General features: G+C 46.2%; 1 protein-coding gene across 1 annotated transcript in view; it reads right to left on the bottom strand.

Annotated features, from left to right (window-relative positions):
* SYP (synaptophysin) overlaps positions 1-20,362 on the bottom strand; it is a 28,554-nt gene that overhangs the window by 7,236 nt on the left and 956 nt on the right. Inside the window, exons 2-5 of the mRNA XM_083592311.1 lie at positions 16,585-16,650; positions 5,304-5,428; positions 3,689-3,884; positions 2,348-2,539 (exon numbers count right to left, since the gene is read on the bottom strand). Coding sequence (XP_083448437.1) covers positions 2,348-2,539; positions 3,689-3,884; positions 5,304-5,428; positions 16,585-16,650 — 579 coding nt within the window. The remainder of the gene's footprint in view (positions 1-2,347; positions 2,540-3,688; positions 3,885-5,303; positions 5,429-16,584; positions 16,651-20,362) is intronic.

The raw sequence follows: 20,362 nt of genomic DNA, 5'->3' as shown, positions 1-20,362 counted from the left end.
GCATGACTGATGAGGTGAGGCAGAAGACAGTAAATGGCCAAGCGGCAAGGGAAGGAAGACTCCTAGCCTTACTGGGGCAATGGAGACTCAGCCATTGCTTCCTGAAACATTCTGATAAGGATGTAAGATGAGGGTCTTCCCTTTCCCCCTTAGTCACTGCTCTGGAGACAGCAGCCAAATATTACCTCCCCTCCACCCCACTGATACATCAGCCAGTTTGGAGAGGGAGAGATCTGTTCTGGCAACCCTGGGAAACTATGGACTTCATCTTCAAGCACTACCTACAGAGCACTGACACCTGTCAGTTCCCCCTAACACAGCTACTCTTCTGAAAGCTAGCAGCTGTGCCATCATCTCTGCAGATTATAAAATGAGATTAGAGAATGTTCCAAGCTCCTCTTTTAAGGCTGTATTTCTTCAAGTCTGCTTGGGGTCCTGTGCCACATTGAACTCAGTGGGATCTACATTTGAGTAAATATGCAATATGTATATAAATGAACAAAAGCAATTCTGTCCAGAAAGCAAACATCTTTTCCTCTTATTTCTTGCTGTAATTTATTTTTATTGTTGTTTATAATTATTTGTATATCATATTTTAGTATCATTTTGTTGTAAGTCTCCCAGAGAATATTTATTGACAGGTGGATAAAGAACATCAATCAATCAATAACTGGCAAACACACATACCCACATATTACTGCATGCATAGATTATTGTTATTCTCTTACACTAACATGAACACCAGCAAAACTCACCCAAATTAAAGAACTCTCAGTCCCACTGATAAAAAGTTGTTGCCAGTGATTAAAATGGGCCCCAATGATTATTCAATTAAAGTTTCAAATGGATTAATTTTAAAACCAAATTAAAGATGTGGTGTCCTACGAAGATTTACCGTATTTTTTGCCCTATAGGACGCACTTTTTCTCCTCCAAAAATGAAGGGGAAATGTGTGTGCGTCCTATGGGGCGAATGCAGGCTACTTGGCTTCAGCGACAGCAACGCGAAGCTTCCGAAGCCTGTGCTCCGGAGGCTTCGCGTTGCTTTTGCTGAAGCCAGGAGAGTCTGCTCTTTGAGGCTGGTGGTGGGGGAAAGCAGCGCTTCCCCCCATCGCAAGCCACAGAGGATCGGGGGGCAGCGGGAAGGCGTGTGACGCCTTCGCGCTGCTCCCCGACCCCGCTTTGAGGCTGGCGGTGGGGGGAAGCACCGCTTCCCCCCATCGCCAACCCCACAAGCTGGTTCAAAAAGCCCGTAGGAGCCACGCACTCTTTAAAGGGTGCACAGCTTCTGCGGGCTTTTCTATGAGGTGGGGGAATTGTCCGCTGCTCAAAGAGCTGCGGCGGGGGGGATCATTTCCCCCCCTTGATTCCCCCCCCCCTGAAAACTAGGTGCGTCCTATGGGCCGGTGCGCCTTATAGGGCGAAAAATACAGTACTTTGAGGAAACATAACAGTATGAATGATCTACCAACCCTACAAAATACGGAACTACATATATACACATGAATACCACACACACACACACCACCACCACAAGACACCTTTACAGCAGCTGAATGCTCAAAAGCACCCAGAACTGGCATCTAGGGTTGGCATGGCTGAGCACTGGCAGAGGGCCCATACTGAACAACTGGCATGAGGCCGCTGGACCTGCTCCTTCTCTCCACCCCTGCCACCGCCTCACCTGCTCACTCTCCTTTTGCTCTGGCCCAGACAACAGGGGTGGTGAAGGGGAGGAGCAGGAGGGGCACCAATCTGCCTGGCAAGCAAGCAAGCAGCAAGTAGCAACAGCAAGAACATTAGTGTGGCATCTGACTCACTGAAAGAGGGTGTTTTGCCCAAGGGCTCTCCCAAATCTGGAACTGGTACTGAAAGCACAGGCTATAAGATGCCTTCTTAGAGGCCAGAGTACAAATCTACACAGGTTGCCCTTCCTATGGCTCAGCAGCATTCCATCCTCCTTGATTCCAGGGCTCAGGAGTCTGCCCTGGCTGCCCTTAGGCTCAGTCACTGAGATCCTCCGGGGAATCACTGTTAATAATCCCCCGTGACTTAGATCAGCCTGGAGCCATGCCTTCAGTATTGTGGGACCAATCTTATGGAACTCCCTTCCATAAACCCCTGAAGTCAGACAGATCACCTCCCCACTGAACTTCTGGCACCTACTGAAGACTTTTTAAAATTCCATCTGGTATTCTAACCGAGGTTCCATTGTACAGTTTTAACTTGTTTTTGTTTTTGGGTTGTATCTTTGCAGACTCTTTAGAGATTATAGTAGTTAAGGGGTATATAAAACATTGAAGCAAGCAAGCAAGCAGGCAAGCAGAGTAAGTGCTTGGAGGACTAACCACAGAGGTGTTGAGGCCGGAGGTGACTGGCTCCCGCAGCTCATTGCACTTGTTGCCTTCACTCCGGCACACAGCCATGCCTTCAATCACATTGTCAGGGTCAGTGGCCTCCTTGACATCTGAAAGACCCTTGGCCCAAGCACAGGAGCTCACCAACCACATGAAGGTGAAAACAGCCGTGACGATGAAATCCTGCAGTGGGGGGTGAGGGAGGGCAAGAGGTTACAACTATGGTTGCCAAAAGATGAGTCAGGTCCTTGTAGGAGAAGCAAGTGGCTACCAGTGGATTGTTAGGACCCAATGGTACTCAGACCCTGGACCAAAGACACTACCCAGTGTCCAAAGAAAATCCAGGAAGAGGTGGAGTCACCGGGGCCCACTGTGAAACCACTGCGCTGGTGATACTTGTCCATTTGGATGTGTCTCACCCAGCTTGGGCTAAATATGGAGCTCCCCCACACACACTTGTCCAGATCCCCTAACCCAGACCCAGTTCCTGTTGCAAAGCTCCTTAGCTGCTTTGGGCCTCCTGCTTCACACTTGCTCCCAGGACCTTCTGGTCTGTTCAGAATTGGTGGAAACACACATAGAATTTCTGGTGTGCAGTAAACTAACCAGCTGGTCACAGTCAAGCCACTGTTTCTAAAGCCCCAGGTAGCTAGCACAACAAACATCAGTGGCGTAGCGTGGGGGGTGCAGGGGGGCCGGCCGCACCAGGCGCAACATCTGGGGTTAGGGCAAATCCACGGTTTAGGGGGCGCAAATCCACGGGTTAGGGGGCGCAAATTACTTGCCTTGCCCCGGGTGCTGACAACCCACGCTACGCCACTGACAAACACAAATGGTTTGTCAAGCCCCTGCTGAGCCCCTCATGCATCACTGCTGGCTGCACCCAGCATGGTGGGTCACCATCACCCTAAAGTCCAGCTGCACATCAATATTCAGAACTTCAGTTCTTCACTCAACTTTCTTCCTGTAGTCCAAATACTTTAGAAACCCTGCCTTATTCCCTCCATCCCTAGACCAAGTTTTATGGCCCTGATGTTGCAGCATATGAGGCAGGAAAACAAGCACCTTGCCCAGAATATAACTATCTCATAATGCTGCCACTACTCTTTGACGGTACTGAGTTAGACACTGCTAATGGCCATTGGTCTAACGGCAGAGGTGGCCCTGGCAAGAGGCTTTCCTAATGTGCCACCCACCCACAGCACCCTTCAGCTGCTGTGATGTCTGCTTCTGGTTGTTAGGAAGTGTCAGGGTTTGGGGCAGTTGCCTAAAGGGTCCCTGCATTCAGCCACATGTCTATGCTGCATCACACCCTGGAGTTTGGGCACTCACGATCATGGGTCCCTTGTTGTTCTCCCTGTACTTGTCCTGCATAAATACGTAGACTACAATAACGGCAAGGGAGTAGAGGAAGGCGAAGACAGCAATGGTGACAAAGAATTCAGCAGAGGAGGAGCAATCTCCAATCAAGAAAACTTTATCCTTGTTCCCTTTACAAGTAGGAGCTTCAAAATACACCTGGTGGAGCCTGGGATGGAGAAAAAGAGTGAGAGTCATCATAGCATCACAGAACTGGAGAGCTGGAAGGGACCCCAAGTGCCATCTAGTCCAACCCCCTCCAACGCAGGGATCTCCACTAAAGCATCCATGACAGATGGCCATCCCACCTCTGCTTAAAAACCTCCAAGGAAGGAGAGTCCACCACCTTCCAATCAGAGCTGTACATACCCTGGGCTGTTGCTGTTTGAATTCTGCACCAAAGCAACACACATCTGGTGCCAAGAGAAGCTGAATTTTGAGTTAGAGGATTGTGCAATTATGAATGACTTAGGGGAGGAGTGCTTGAATATATCTTATACCAAATCACTGATTAGTCTGACTGACAGCAGCTCTCAAGCCAAGGTCTTTCCCAGCCTTCTTACATGAGGTTCTTTAAACAATGCTAAGGCATTGCACCAAGAATTGCTTTTGGGGAAAGTTGTTGGTTGTGTTTGCATTTTGCACACATAAGTGTTAAATGAACAAATAAATTCAAGGCAGGAGGTGGAAAGAACAGCCCCTCTTCCAACAGCTGGGGCTTGGTGTTGCAGTCACCACTTCCACTGTGGTTGGAGAAATTCCTTGCCCTCGGTGGTGGATTAGCTGCCCTTCTCACACTATAGCGGGGGCTGCCCCCCCCCATGGTATGCAAGGATCTGTGTGCGCTTACTGAGTGTGAGCTTGATGTTTGTGTCTGCTACCAGTGTGTGTTTATCAGATTTTGAGGTTGTGCAGCACCATGCATCTTATGCTTATGTAGTTGGGAGTGAGTGGATGGAAGCAGCGCTATACCTTCCAGGGGGAGGGCTGCTCTGGTACAGGCCCTCAGGTGAGAGATGGGAGAGGAGCATTACATCGTTCAGTGGGGGTTGGGCATGAGTCCATTAGTGCTTCAGAGATTAGGAGCATGTATGTATGCTTGGCAATGACCTGTTGTGTGTGGGTTGTGATGTTGTTGGGTGTGAGTGGATTATGCATGAGTGGTTGATGGAGGTGATGCTTGAGACAGGGAATGGTTGTGTGAAATGGATGGTGAGTGTTTGTACGTTGTATAGATGGAAATTTGATATTGTGGCGCGCTCTGATTTGTTCAGCTTTTATATTACCTTTATGTATATGGACATTGCTTATATATTTTGTAATGTGACTCATCTGACATGGTTTCATGGTGCTTATTGGCTACAGTATATATAAGCTTATGGATTTATCTACTGTAAACCACTCTGAGATCTTTTGGACAGTAGGTAGTTATAAATGGAAATAAAAAAATACAAGAAGTTGTATTTTATAAGCTGTAAGCTGCCTTGTTATATTTTATGAAAGAGCGGGTTATAAATTTTCAAATACATGAATAAATAAAACTGTATGGATCTGCCTCTGAATAATCGCTGCTGAGGATTCAACTCACCGGAAGGGGTAGGCAAACTCCACCTTTATATCAAGATCGCTCTCAGTCTTGTTCGCACATTCAACACTCAGGCGGAATTCTCCACTGTAGCTGCCACATGTTGCAAATGCAAAGATGGAAAAGAACTGGAGAGGGAGGGGGGGGGAGAGAGAGAGGCAGCAAATGTCAGTGCTCAGAGGATCCTGGGCCATTTCACCACAACCCGTTGATCTTCTACGTGGATCCTGATCAACAAAGGATCCTGCTTGACTTCCCAGTATAGTTTGATATGACAATTCTACACAAGCATAAATCCCTGTGTCTTAATGCCATGGTTTACCACCATTTAGCATCACCACATGTGACAACTTACATATGCATGGTATTATTCCGTGTAGGAAGACAACTAGTGGTGCGTGAGACAGGAAGAGGAGCTGCAGGAAAGAGGCCTAGAAATGTTCACACAGAAACCCACTGGTTTCATAAATGATTGTACCCATTGTACTACAGATCAGCAATGGTTAAAAAAAAGTATGGCACTGCACAAGCAAAAAGTTGACGTGCGGTAAGAAATGGCATAGATTTCAAACCTACCTGGTGGTCATGTATAAGTAATCTGCACTTCTGGGAAGGAGTTATAAGAGAGTTTAAAAATGCAACGAGAACTCCCTTTGGAAACACTTGTTATTTTATTGGCGAAAGTGTAGGCTGTTCTACAAAGGAAACAAGATTGTAAAATTGTAGCTTGCAGCACTTAAGATCGTTGCTAGTTACTGGAAGCTTCCAACAACAAAGCAGTGGCTAGGGGAAATGTGGCAGCAGGTGTCAGTGCACAAATGTGCATATTATAACATCAACGAGGTGGTTTAAGAGTGGGTAGAAACCCCTTGGAACAAGCATGATCTTCTCTCTGTTCAGCCATTTTTTCCACTCAAAACTGACACCCTCCAGCTGCATTCCCCTGTTATCTAGGAAAAAGATTAAACCTTGGTTCTGATGAACAGATGAATATTTCTAGCTATTAAAGCTGTTAAGGGTGGTGGTAGTGGGAGAAAATATGTGTCAGCTGCTGCTACATATATGATTTATAACCACAACTTATCTTTCACAGCTTCTCCCAAAGTCTCCTGGGAATTACAGCTCATTGAGGGTGCTGAAAAGTCTGTTAGAGAATCCCAACACTGCCTCACTCTGCCATCACAGGAACACAGTTGCGTCACCCTCTTTAAAGGGAATAAATACTGAACCACTTACATGCCTTCGATGTAGGCATATTCTAAGCACTCAGAAACAGAGATGGTCTAGGTGACAGAGTGGCAGTACAGTCAAACCTTGGCTCCCAAACACCTCCATTTGGAACATTTCAGCTCCCAAAAGCCAAAAACCTGGAAGTAAGTGCTCCAGTTTTCGAACATTTTTTGGAAGCTGAACATCCGACGCAGCTTCTGCTTGAGTGCAGGAAGCTCCTGCAACCAATCAAAAGCTGTGAGCTGTGCCTCAGTAGTCGAACATTTTGGAAGCTGAACAGGCTTCCAGAATGGATTACGTTCGACAACTGAGGTTTGACAGTATTCAGAGAGACCCAATCTTGTCTAAGCTTTATTTTCCTAGCTTTACACACCACATTAGAACCCGCTTCTGCTGAAATGCTCGTTTTCTATGTGGAAGGGATTTTTGTGTATGCCATGGTGTCGTGTGTGCTGACATTGTACAGCAGGGATGGGAAAGATGTTGTTGGTTAGCGTGTTGGACTAGGATCTCGGAGACCAGGGTTCAAATCTCCACTCGGCCACAAAGCTCACTGGGCGACCTTGAGCCAGTCACTCACCCTCCGCCTGACCTGCCTCACAGCGTTTTGGTGAGGATAAAACAGGGAGGAGCAGAACTCTGTATTCCACCTTGAGCTCCTTGGAGGAAGGTGGGATATAAATGCAATCTGTAGGGCCAAGTTTCCTGCCTTTGATGTACAGCCCAGTTTCAGATTAACCATCTCTGTGTGAACTAGGCCTTAAAAAGGAATGAGGCGGCACTTAATATCTGGAGCACATCCAAGTTTCTCTGACGTTTATTTGTTTTTGTTTGTATTAATGCTTTATTGAAATTAAAAGGAAACAACGAACAAAAGGTTTATCCAGAAAAAAGAAAAGAAAATGGTAATATTTGTTACATCATATCACAATAAGGTCTTCTTGCATTTCTAATGACTTCCCATCACCCCATTGTGCATCTACCACTTCATCTATCTAGCGCACTGTTTGTTTTCATTTTCTTTTGTTAATTTTCATCAGTAATATATTGTGTTATAATTATCAATCATACCACAGAAGTTATTTGAGGTCTGCCACTGATGTCATATTATTACAACAGTCCTTAAGGTATTTTTTGTACATGTCCCATTTTTTAATAAATGTTTGATCAGTATGACCTCTCAGTTTCTCTCTCATTTTTGCCAACTCGGCGCATTCTAGCAGTTTACTCTGCCACTCCAGTTTAGTTGGAATTTTCTCTCCTTTCCAATTCATAGCGATTAATATTCTTGCAGCTACCGTGGCATACAATAATATTTCCCTCGCTTTTCTAGGTATGTCTGGGCCTGGTATCCCCAAGAGGAAAGCCTCCAGGTTTTTTTTAATGAAGGATACCTTAATCATTCTTCTCTGACGTCTATTTGAGTTGCGTGGTAAGGCAGACCACCTTGTGCCATTGTATGTGCCTTGGCTCTTGACACACAATGTATGCACACACCATTTTAGAGGACGTTCCCTTCTCACAGCCAAACACTCCTTTCTCATGAAAGGCCCTCTTGCTGGAATCATAATGTCACAGAGTTGAGCACCAGTTGCCTCCTCTCCTGTGGAGGCAGGACCAGCCCCTGTGGAGAGGAATGCAAGACTTTCTTGGGCTACTGGCTTTTCTTAGGCCAGCAGGAGGTGCCCTGGGGAGCAAACAGACAGATGGTTCTTTTCCAGCTGTGGCTGCTGCTGCTGCTGCAACCTTCTGGGGCTCTGAGCAGTAATCCCAGCCTGGGGGCGGGGAGGCTTTTGGTTCACGGTCATCCCGGATCAGCTGAGAAACTCACTGTGCAATCATAGGTATTTTTAGAGTTGAGCGTGAGCTCAGTATAAAATGAGAGATATAAAGAGGAGGGGAGTCTTCTTCCCCCTCCCTTTAATCTCCTCCTTCCAGTGGCTGAGCAGGGACCAGATATTAACCCAGCACCTGACCCACTTTGCCGTCTGCCACCCGTAGAGTTTGTGTCGCCATTCCTGTGCTCAGCACAGAGAGCAGAAGAAGAATGCTTCAGGGAGGAAGGAGATACCCAGGGTTTTAAGTGCATGCTTTGCTTTGATCGTTGATGAAACCGGTTTCTTTCTTTCTTTTTAAAGTATGTCATGGTGAATTTTATAGCCAGGAGCTTAAACATAATTCTAATTAAGTGGTTTATATAGAAGCAATTACAGTGAACAAATGGGACTGGCAACATATTGACTGTTGCTGTTCAGGATGCCAACCAGCCAGGAAGGTCTCCTTTCAGGATACTCCAATTTCTATCCCCTCCCCACCTCGCCTTCCAGAGTCAGCTGGCATTCTGTGCCTGTGCAACATGTTCAGGTCCCATTGAGCGGTTTTGGGTTTCTTAGGGCTTTTCCCACCTAACATTTTGTTTCGGCAAATCCTGCAGTTCCCCGAAACCTACAATTACCTACCTCTTGTGTGGATGGTGCTGTATTGGCTACATAAGGATCCATCTTTGAAGACTTTGCTATTAGCATATGCTGTATAGGATAAATCAGTAAAAGAGGGGGAGATAGGGCAGAACGGCTCCAGAGGAGGTTGAGCAGAGTTGTAATGCTTCAGCCATGGCTGACCAAAATGGAAGGAGTAACATCAGCACACCTGTGTTTCATGTGCACTCATTCACACTCAGTGTTAGGGGGCTTTTGGTGCACCTGGATATGAAGCCGGCTTCCAGGTTAGGTGGAGCGCAGTGGAAGGATTGGCTGAACTGCACAAGCAGCCTGAGCTTGTTTCTTGGGGTGACAACATTTATAAAGGTGCCAGTGAAACAGTGTGCAATCTGAGCACTGCACTCCTGTACTCTTTACAACATGGTGAGGACTGTGCACTATAGCTGATTGGAGTGGCCCAACATCCTGGGCCCATTTACATGATTATGTGCATGTTTAGCTTCTCATAAGTTTGCAGGAGTGTTGGAAACCTTTGTGCAGTAAGTGTTTGACGTACATCAATCCTAAATAGTATGACAAGCATTATACTGGAGGACACCCTTATGCGGCCTAGATCTGCTTCTCTGGTAAAAACCACTGGGAAGGTGCTTGAGACCACTGCAGAAGCTGCGCTTTCTCTTCATGTGCCCTAGAGGAATTGCAAGGGCATTAAAGGTACTGACAAACCCTATCAAAATCTTCATGCAGATGTGCCTCTCTAGACAACTTACTGCATGGCACACAAGAAAAGATGGATTAAGAATTGCCAGTGGGCCTGAAAGATAAAGGGATTTAGGATTTATCTAAACCCTCTGTGGCAAGAATTGCATGCATCTGCGAAAGAACAAACCAGGGGAAGTGTCTAGGTGTGCTCCAGGTGGCAGCACTAAGGAGGTCTCCCCATTGCCATTGCTCAAGTCCTTCTGGGTGAAGTGCCAAAGCACTACTTGGCAGGGAAAACATGGGCAGCTGCAGATTCTGCCAGTGAGGGAGGTCTAGAGTTGCTCCAGACCCCAATGAGATAGAGGCAGTATCGTGCCACTTTAAATAGCTGTGGCTTCCCCCAAAGAATCCTGGGGGTTGTAGCTTATGAAGGATGCCGAGCACTGTTAGAATACACCCTTTCCCCTCACAGAGCTACAATTTTAGAGTGACTTAACTATCCATTTTTCTTCCCAGTGAACTCTGGGAATTGTAATTCTGTGGGAGGAATAGGCAACTCTTAAGAACTCTCAGCAGCCTAAACTACAATTTCCTTGACTCTTTGGGGGAAGCCATTCCTGCTTAAAGTGGCCTGATATTGCCTTAAATGCATAGTGCAGACGGGGCCAAAAGGCCCGAAATAGTGGAGTATCAAAAGCCCAGAAGGTCTCCAAACACTGTTGTGGTTAATGCTCAGATTGCTATACACTTCTCTTTCTCTTTCTCCTGCAGGAATGACAAGAAGTGGTGTTAGCTGAGTTTCCCAACCACCACCACCTTATCCTCCTGCTTTCTACCGAAGTCCAGCATAGTTGTACTTATTTGAAAACAAGCATCAGGAGAAATGCTGACTGTGGCAGGATCCCAAAGGATGCCACACCAGAGTTTGAGGGTTTACTTACACAGGTATATATCATTGCAAAGAAGCTGGTAAAATGTGGGTTGAATGAGGTAACTGTTAGGTGGATTTGTAGCTGGTTGACTGACCAAACCCAAAGAGTATTCCTTAATGGTTCCTTGTCATCTTGGGGGAAAGTGACCAGTGGTTCTGTCCTGGGCCCATTGTTGTTCAATGTTTTTATAAACAACTTTGATGAAGGAATTGAGGGGATGCTCCTCAGATTTGCAGATGACACCAAACGTAGCTAATGCCGCAGAGGACAGAATCAGAATTCAAATTGACCTTAAAAGATTGGAGAACTGGGCACAAGCTAACAACATGAATTTCAGTAGAGACAAATGTAAGGTTCTGCACTTAGGCAGGAAGAACCAGCTGCAATAATATAAGATAGGGAACACCTGGCTTAGTAGCAGTACATGTAAAAAGGATCTAGGGCTCTTGGTGGACCACAAGCTGAACATGAACCAACAGTGTGACGCAGCAGCCAAAAAAGCTAATGATATTCTAGGCTGCATCCACAGAACTTTAGTGTCCCAATCAAGGGAATAGTATCATTGTGTTCAGACCATACCTGGAATACTGTGTCCAGTTCTGGGCACCACAATCTAGAAAGGTTGTTGACAAGCTGGGACATATGGTCAGGGTTGTTGACAAGCTGGAACGATGATTAAGGGTCCAGAAGCCAAGCCTTATGAGGAACGATTGAAGGTGTTGGGTGTGTTTAGCCCGGAAAAGAGGAGACTGAAAGGAGGTATGATTGCCATCTCCAAATATGTCAAGGGCTGTCACGTGCAGCAAGCTTGTTTTCTCCTCCTCTGAAGGATTGGACTCGAACCAGTAACTTTAATATCAGGAAGAACTTTCTAACAGTAAGAGCTGTTTGGCAGCAGAGCAGGATTCCTCAGGAGACAGCGGACCTTCCTTGGAGGTTTTCAAGCAGAGGTTGGATGGTCATCTGTCAAGGATGCTTTCATCGTGATTCCTGCATTGCAGGGGGTTGGACTAGATGATCCTCAGGCTCCCTTCCAACTCTACAATTCAAGGAAGGCTTAAGCTTCACCCAGAAAGCTGATGTTCTGAATTTGTGGTAGGATTAGAGCTCAGTTTGGTCCACGGTTCCCTGCTTTACAACAGTTCCCCAACTGTTTCCTTTCTCTCTCTCTCTCTCTCTCTCTCTCTCTCTCTCTCTCTCTCTCTCTCCTTTGTGTGTGCATTTGGAGGGGCTGGGGCAAAATGTTCAGAATGGGCATGTGTGTTTAGGGTACATTGTGTGAGTTGAAGTAGTTACTGAAGGTTTAATGATGCCAACAACACTGTGGCTCTTTGGAAGAGGAAGCGGAAACCTGTGGCCCTATACTCTTCTCATCACACAATATAAAACCTGAGATCATCCTCTGAAGCCCTTTTTCGTGTGCCTCCTCCACACGAGGTCAGGGAGAGGCCTTTTCTGCAGTGGCCCCCTGTTTGTGGAATGTTCTCCCCAAGGAGGTTTGGCTGGCACTTTCATTATACATATTTAGGCCCCAGGAGAAAACGTTCCTCTTCAACCAGGCTTTTGGCTCAGTGACAGCCAATGTCCTTTTAAATGTGTTGTCAGAAGGGGGGATTATTTGTTTCTGTTCTTATTTTTATTATGTCTTTTCTCTTTTTCATATTGTAATTTTGTGTTGTGAACCACCCTGAGATCTACAGGTATAGGGTGGTATACAAATTTAATTAATTAATTAATAATATAACAGCCTAAACATTATATCTTGCCTTTATCTGTGAGGGAGAGGCCTGGGGACCCTGTGGTCCTCCAGCTGTTGGGGGACCACAACCCCCCCCCATGACTGGCCATCTGGCTAAGGCTGGTGAGAGCAGCACTGCAAGGAGACCCAGAGAGGCTACAGGATCCACATGCCTCGACCACGGCCATTCTTTGTGGCTTAGAGCATTATTTCATTATTTTGTGGATTGTTCTGACTAAGCCTTTCAAAGCAATTTCTGTTGTCTCCATTTTCAGTGGCTTACCTATTTAACAAACTGTGACCATGACTCTGTAAACCAAGGTAATGCTTAGCTTTATCAGATCTGTATCAGATGTGGCTATGAATTGCAGTTGTGTTGAGCTCTAAGATTACTCTAAGCATAGTGGGGAAAATATCTGATATTACTCCTGATTCTGCTCCTTGGGATCTAAAATGGCTGGTTCTTGCACCACAGTTGCAAATACTGTACTACAGGAGGGGTTTGAACCTCTTTTGTTGTAGCTAAGAAGACATTCCAGATAAAATTACATATGTAGTTTCACTTTAATGTAATTAGTCTACCCCCAGTTCTGTTCTCATGGTTAGGGCTCCTGGATCAGAATTACTGCTAATAGATACTGCTTGGGTCTATTTTAAGGCAGATTAGTTAATCCACAGCATGCTTGAAGCTTGATTCTCTGGTCTCCTCTGCATGGCAAACAAGCTGATCTGACGAGGCAAAAGAGCTGCTATGTGCAGATTAACACCAGCACAACAAAATACCCAGGAAACTGGACCAGGGCAGCAGTGGTGTGAGGCCCCAGCAAGTGGGATTGGAATGGCAGAGAGACATAGACAGAATGGACCCTTCACAGGTGCCATCCATCAGGAAATTATCCTGCACAAGACCTACTGCTATGCTCTTGCACAGCTCCCCTTCCTTTCAGGCAGACAAAGTTAATTCCCAGAGGATTGTGTCCTTGGTCGATTAGGGAGGAGCACCTGGATTTTCCATCTCATACACCAAAACACTCTAGCTCCTCCCAGCTTTTTGAAAGGCTGTTCTTTCAGGCATTTGTTTCTACATTAATTATACTTTGCTGTTGGTTACTGATGATCATTCTGCTTATCAAGCCACCCTTGTCAGGCCACAGTTGGGAGAATGCAGCTTCAAATCCCCCCTCAGCCATGAATCTCCCTGGGTAGCCTTGGCCAGTCACTCTCTGCTAACTCCCTCACAGAGTTGTTGCAGGGATTAAATTGGGGTTGTGAGTGTGGAGAACCACAAGCAGCGCCTTGAGCTCCTCAGACAAAACGAGGCATATAAATGTAATAAATAAATGCTGAACAGAGGGCAAAACCTATCAGAAATTCGTTTTGTACAAATGAATAGGAACTGCACAAGAGGTACTGCATGCTTCATTGTTCAGTTGTAATTACCATTGTTTGGAAAACAACATGACAGGTATGTGCCAACAGCAAAAATAAGTAAATGAATAAATCTGTTTTCAGTAATCCTAAGAAGGCATGTTAGCATCATCTCTCTCTCTCTCTCTCTCTCTCTTTCTTTCTCTCTCTCCACATACACAGTGGATAAGAGACTATTTCTTCAAATACTGATATTGTTTAAAATAGTTATTGTGCTTGCTGTCTGCAAATGCTCCAGGACATGTGTGTAAGAATGAATTTTTTTAAAAGCCCTCTCCATCTTTTATTGGGGAAAGGATCAAGTATTTCTCCAGAATCTGGATTTGTTCAAATCCACACAGCCAAGAAGGCAGTCTAGATGTGCCACTGGTTATGAAAAGCTTTAGGAATACTTGAAGGTGAAGGTGGGCAGCTTCCATAAGAGATGGGAGTCTGCAACCTCTCTCTCAGGGTGAAGACAGGCAGTGTGAAAGCAGAGCTCACAACAACCTCTCAAGCTGCAAGCTGAGCCCATCTTTCTCCCAGCTTTGCGACCCAAATGACTGATGAATCAAATACTGGCTCAGACGTCAGTGTTGCAGGGATAAGGACCCATCAAACCTGCTTGTTGAAAATATAGACCTCCAGTTGTTGCTGGACTCCCACTCCCACATCCCAGGGGACATGTTGACTGGGGAGTTCAATGACACCTGGACACCAAAGATTCCTCACCTCTGATATGCGTAGATAATGCTATATAAAGAAATGATCTCATTTGCCCGCTTGAATGCATTGCACTTAAGTGAACCGGCCTTGCCTAGGAAAGCTCTTTTTCAAGCATGATTTTAAGGAGCAGCCCCAGATGTCCTCCCCAAATATTAAAGTAGGTTAGGTAAAAGCTGTGTAGCGCTTCCCTTCTTGCATGAAGGAGACATTTTTGTTTGAGAAATCTGGACCAGAGATTGCACTAAACCATGTGCTGGGTTTCCCACAGCCCTGTGACTCCCTTGGCATAGAGCAGGGCAGGATGTGTCCATTGTCCACTCCTGCACATCTCCATTCCCGCAGTCCCCTATATGTTGGGGGCTGAACTCAATTAGTTTCTCTGCATGATCTAGAACCCAGAAAGATCAGGGTTTTAATAAATTGTGCTGGGAGCCTACTTGAGCACAGCAGGCTCTCCACTGCAGACAGCCAGTCCCTAACCCATGGGGGAGGCCACAGGCTCATCTCAGATCTCTGCTTGCACAATGGAGAGGAGAGGACAACGGAATGGGGAGTTCAGGTGACAAGGATGTTCCTAACCAGGTGGAAGTGTGTCTTTTTTTCTTTTCTTTTTAAAGCACATATATCATTGGGTTCCAACAATCACATTTTAATCTTGAGCTTTTGGACATCTGAAAAATCTGTCTGGGACTCTTGACACATGTGAATATCAGCAGTCAAATTTTGGACATTCGTTGTATCATATAGAAGAGAAATTGAAAGCCTTTTTTCAGCTTGGTGGCACATCCCCCCATAGGCAAGCTGGGGCGGGGCAAGGGGGTGCACGTCTGTGGTGAGAGGGGCAATGAATGTGACTCTTTTGTACAGACCATCCCAGTTTTCTTACATCTCTCTATCCAGGCAAGCAAAAGGCATCATTACAGTCCACAGACACATTCCAGGGAGGCACGAGAACTGGAGGAGCAGAGCGGAGGGCCAGTGGAGGGGTGTCCTCAGGGGCAGCGGCCTTGGGAAAGTCCTAGGGCCCAAACTGACAGGCCTGGCCACTAGGCCTGAGGTCCCCACTCCTGGTATGGAATGTCCTGCTTAATGGCAATGCAGAAGCTTTATTATAGAAGCTGGCTGCTGCAGAGGAAGTGGCAGAACATCATTTTATCTTGTGGCTGGTCCCAACATTAATTTTACTTGAGATCAAAAGGCCAAGGAACAAGGTAAATGTTTCCCCCCTCAAGTCTTACAATCTGTTCTCCACCATGTGAAATGAGCTGCTTGGACTTCCATTCCTCCCCCAGCACAGTGTTGTTCTTTGACACTTTCCTATCTGAGCCTGAGGTGTGTGCCTCTTGTGACACCACTTACCAGATGCACCCTGTCTTTACATCAAAACCACCATCATTTCCAGGATGCAGCCCTTTGCTTTTTCCATGCCTCCTGCCAGATTGCCACAGTGACTGTGGCATGTGGGAATGCCAGCTGAGCAGGTAAATAAGAGCCTGGCCTGCTCCTGTGCTGTTAAGGATAGCTGGACCTGTAGCAGCTTGCCAGCAAAGTAGTTTACCTCTGAAATGTGGAGAGGAAGCCTACTGCTATCTATCCTTCTGTTCTCACGTGATGTTAAGGCGCCACAAGTTCCTTCTGTTGCTCTTACTGCTGGGACAGAGCAGGGGGGGGGGGGTAAAGCAAGATGGGGTCCTTGTTCCACACTTCAAAGCACTCTGCATTAAGCAGCTCAATCCTGCTGGGACAACCAACCTAAAGACTGACAGATAGTAAAAAGTGGGAGAATTTGCTGTTATGGATATTAAATTTTCATACCTTTATTTTTAGATATTATGACTGATGTGGAAATTGTGCAATTTGGTTATGCACTTTTGGTTGTGTTTCATTTATTGTTTATAGCTCCTTTTGTTGTGTTTGTAATTATGAAAATCTTTTCATGATGTAAGCAACCTTGAGCATGGTTTTAACTACAGAAAGGTGGCATACAAATAAAATTATGATAATGATGATGAATCCAGCAAAGAATGGGAGGAACAGAATGGACAGCCTCTTTCCCAGCCCGTCTTTGGCCCACACAGAAGGTGACTAAGTAGAGGACTTGGACTCACCCATTCTAGCAACTTCACAAAGCCTAGAGGCTCCTTGAAGATCCGGAACTGCCCGACGGCCACCAGCTGTGAAGAGAGAAAGGACAAGTTTGGTTTAGAAGCTGCTGCCTTGTAGGAACTGCCTAGGGACCTAGGAAGCTGCCTTCTGTGGTGTTCCACCTATGTCATCACTGTCTACTCTGAGCACCAGAATTTCTGGCAGAGGATTCCCAGCCTCATCTGGAAATGCTGGGGCCGGGATGCAAATGCTCTCCCAGTGAGCTGCATATGATGCTGCTGCCTTATAGTGATCAGGGCAAGTCCCGTCAACTTCAATGAGCCCTCCAGGGTCACAGGCTATCTGGCTATGCTGGGAGAATCCCAAAAAGGATCTGAGTGCAACTGTGGAGGCAATTCAAAGCGTCTGGAGCACACCAGGCTGGTGAAGACTGATCTATCACAAACGTTCTCCAAACAATAATTAACTTGGTTACATTTTTCACAGAAGCGGCATACAAAAAGGAATTTGTTCCTGCAACCCCACCGGCAACCGGGCACAGAACGGCAGGAATTCAGCTAAGTTGGAATCATGCCTGAATCATGGCACTACCCATATCCCAGAAGTCCTGGCCTTCACTGCATAATCAGCAGCATCAAGGAAGGGGAGGTGATAAAAACAAAATAGCCCTGAGTCTGCTTTGAGCCCAAAATACCAAGCCACCAAAGAGGCTGCCTCTTAACTTCACTGGCTTTCCAACTACCCTCCACCAGTAAGGTAAAGGTAAAGGGACCCCTGACCATTAGGTCCAGTCGTGACCGACTCTGGGGTTGCGGCGCTGGGGGCAAATGGTTTTATCCCACCTTGGCACAGTTTGAACTGAAGCATTTAACCTTTCCCAAATCACAGAGATGCAGCACATTTACCAGCTCTCAGATGAAACTCCCTTTCATGTCTCTGTGTGAGTCTCTGCTCTGGCCTGTCCCCTTTTAATCAGTGACTCATGAGGAGAGATAAGAAGGTGAGCTCCTCTTATGTGCTCTAAAACCAAACCTTTGCACCTTATGTTTATTTATTTTGACAATTTCTATATCACTTAATTAGAGTTGCCTCTAAGCAGTGTACAGGATATGGAATACAATGGAACAAAAAATGTGCTATGACTATAAAATCAAGAATCCAATTAAAAAGCCTGTGGAATACAGAAGTCTTGAATATTCATTCATTCTTACCACCAATATCTAACACAGCACTTCTCTAATGTATCACATCTTAACCATATCACACATAACCTCTTTTGGACTCAAAGACAACAATATTTTCTTACCAAAATAACTTTGGTTGCTAACCTGTTAGCCTTTTATTTGCCTGACCAGTGAAGCTGAGTTTTGTCAGGTAACCACCAGTGCTGGTGTTTAAAAAGCCAGTAATATCCGAGCTCAATCTCTGGATTGATTGGCTTTGATTCTATCTGTCAGATTCCACCCAATGATCCACCAGCTTCCTCCTGGGTTAGGTAAAAAGGTTAAAGGCAAAGGACCCCTGGACGGTTAAGTCCAGTGAAAGGCGACTATGAGGTTGGGGTGCTCATCTCACTTTCAGGCTGAGGGAGCCTGCGCTTCTCCACAGACAGCTTTCCGGGTCATGTGGCCAGCAGGACTAAACCGCTTCTGGCGCAACGGAACACTGTGACAAATGCCAGAGAACAAGGAAACGCCGTTTTCTTTCCCACTGCATCTACTTGCACTGGTATGCTTCAGGGTTAGCCCCTGACTTGGCTATATTTTCCTCTGGCTATCTCCTGAACTTTGTCCACACATGCCCTCAAGGAACAAGTAATTTGATTCTAATACCACCGTAATTGAGGCAACCACATACCAAGCACTATGCCATCATAGCCAAAGCAGTTGGAGGGCACCAGGTTGGGGAAGGCTGCCACAGAGAACTATTTCCTCTCAAAGACCACAAAAAGCAAGGCAAGACGCATCCTCTACCCTGACGTTTCTCTTGGTGCAATTATTCCTGCAGGACACCCATGAAAAAACCAACTTGTAAGAGAGATCCGTCTCTCCTCCCTTGCGCAACACAAAACACTCTGCCCTTCGGAAGGAAGCGATTCACCCTCTACTGAAGTAATACTTAGCATTTCCATGTGTTCATGCATTTTATAAAAGTAATGCTTACAGCAACTATGTAAGGTAGGCCAGTGTTACTGTCCCCACATCACAGATCAGAGCTGAAGGGACAGCGATTTAATTAAGCCACCTCGAGAGTTTATCTGTTGTGGGATAGGCTGAAACAATATCCATCCAAAACAGCCATTCTCCATAACGTTCTATGATCTGCACACTCCAGTGGAGGGAGGTGAAAGTAAAATGAACTACAACAGTAGCACCACCCACATAAACCATAAACCCCTTCTCAGCCTCTACCCACAAAAACATCACCACTAACTTCAAAGTCTGTGCATCCCATAGCCCCACCATGCATCATCTCTCATGCTTATATACTGGTTCACAGTTGGCGAGCTCCATTCTAGTTATGACACACATATCCCTGATTTGCACACTCAGAGGCAATGCGACAACACTGCCTACGCACATCGCCCAAGACCCAAACTGTCCTCCAACCACCGGTCTATATTTTCTCCTTGCAAAACAGAGCAAAAAACTCTCTTGCCCATGAGCAATTAACACCCAGCTCATGACCCAGCACAACGCTGCACCTGCACAAAATCATCCCTAACCCTAAAAAGACATTCAAAACAACCCATCCTGGGCACCATCACCAGTAACCTCAATTAGCACCCCTGCTTTACATCTATCACGCTCCACTGAGAAAGTGGATCTAGTCAGAAGCACAGCTAACAGTTCCCCATCCCAAGATGTTAACATAGTGGAGTCAGATGCTCCTGGACACCCATTCAAGGGCTGCATACTTTTGCCTCTCTAGCTGGGCCAGCTTGGCAAGCAAACACACATCAAGCAGTTCTAGATCTGAAATCATAACACCTTAAAGCACACAAACATTAACACATGTTTAAAAGACAAAACAAGCCCAACAGTACCAAATTTAGGTACATTCTATCTACCAGATGCTGCCCAAACCCCAAAACAGCTATGATTCACTGACCAAACACCTTTTGAGGTTTATGGAGATGTGTTCTCTTTTTCCTCTGCTATGTGAAATTTCTAAGTGAGAAAAGCGAGAGTGGGACTGTGATCCTAAGCACCCATATATGGGAGTAAACCCTCCAAAATGCAGTGGAACTTACTTCTGGGTAAATGTGCGCAAGACTGAGCTGTGAGAGTCTTAATGCAAAGAAACTGCCCACACCCTCTTCAGGATCGCAGCCTCTCCCAACACAACACAAACTGACATCTCAACTCCCCATTTCTGGACTCTCTCCTTACCAAGCAGTTCTGCAAATGGCCACCACCAGACACCCCCCACCCCTCTGACTCCTGGACTAGTAGCCCCACTGTAAAGCCAAAAGTCCAACCTAATTTCTGGGTGCCCCGTCCAGAAATTCCCTCCCCAAACATGAATGCCACCTTCCTGTGCTCAACTTATACATCACTGCACCACCTCCCCCAGGCCAGCTGCCCAAGCGAGTGAGCAGCAACCCCCGCAGCTCCAAAAGCGACACCCCCATCCTATGCAAAATCCCCCCCCCCATGCATCTGACTGCGGTTGCTCTGGGGAAGAGTCGTGAGAAGACGCCCCTCCGCGGCATCTCCTCCTTGCCAGCCCTCTCGGGCTCGCAGGACGGGGCGGCCGGATTGCACCCTCCAACCTTCT

Source organism: Podarcis filfolensis (assembly GCF_964270895.1).
Source record: "Podarcis filfolensis genome assembly, chromosome: 17".
Taxonomy (NCBI): Eukaryota; Metazoa; Chordata; class Lepidosauria; order Squamata; family Lacertidae; genus Podarcis; species Podarcis filfolensis.
Note: the sequence above shows the minus strand (reverse complement) of the source record. Positions and strands in the feature narration are given on the sequence as shown.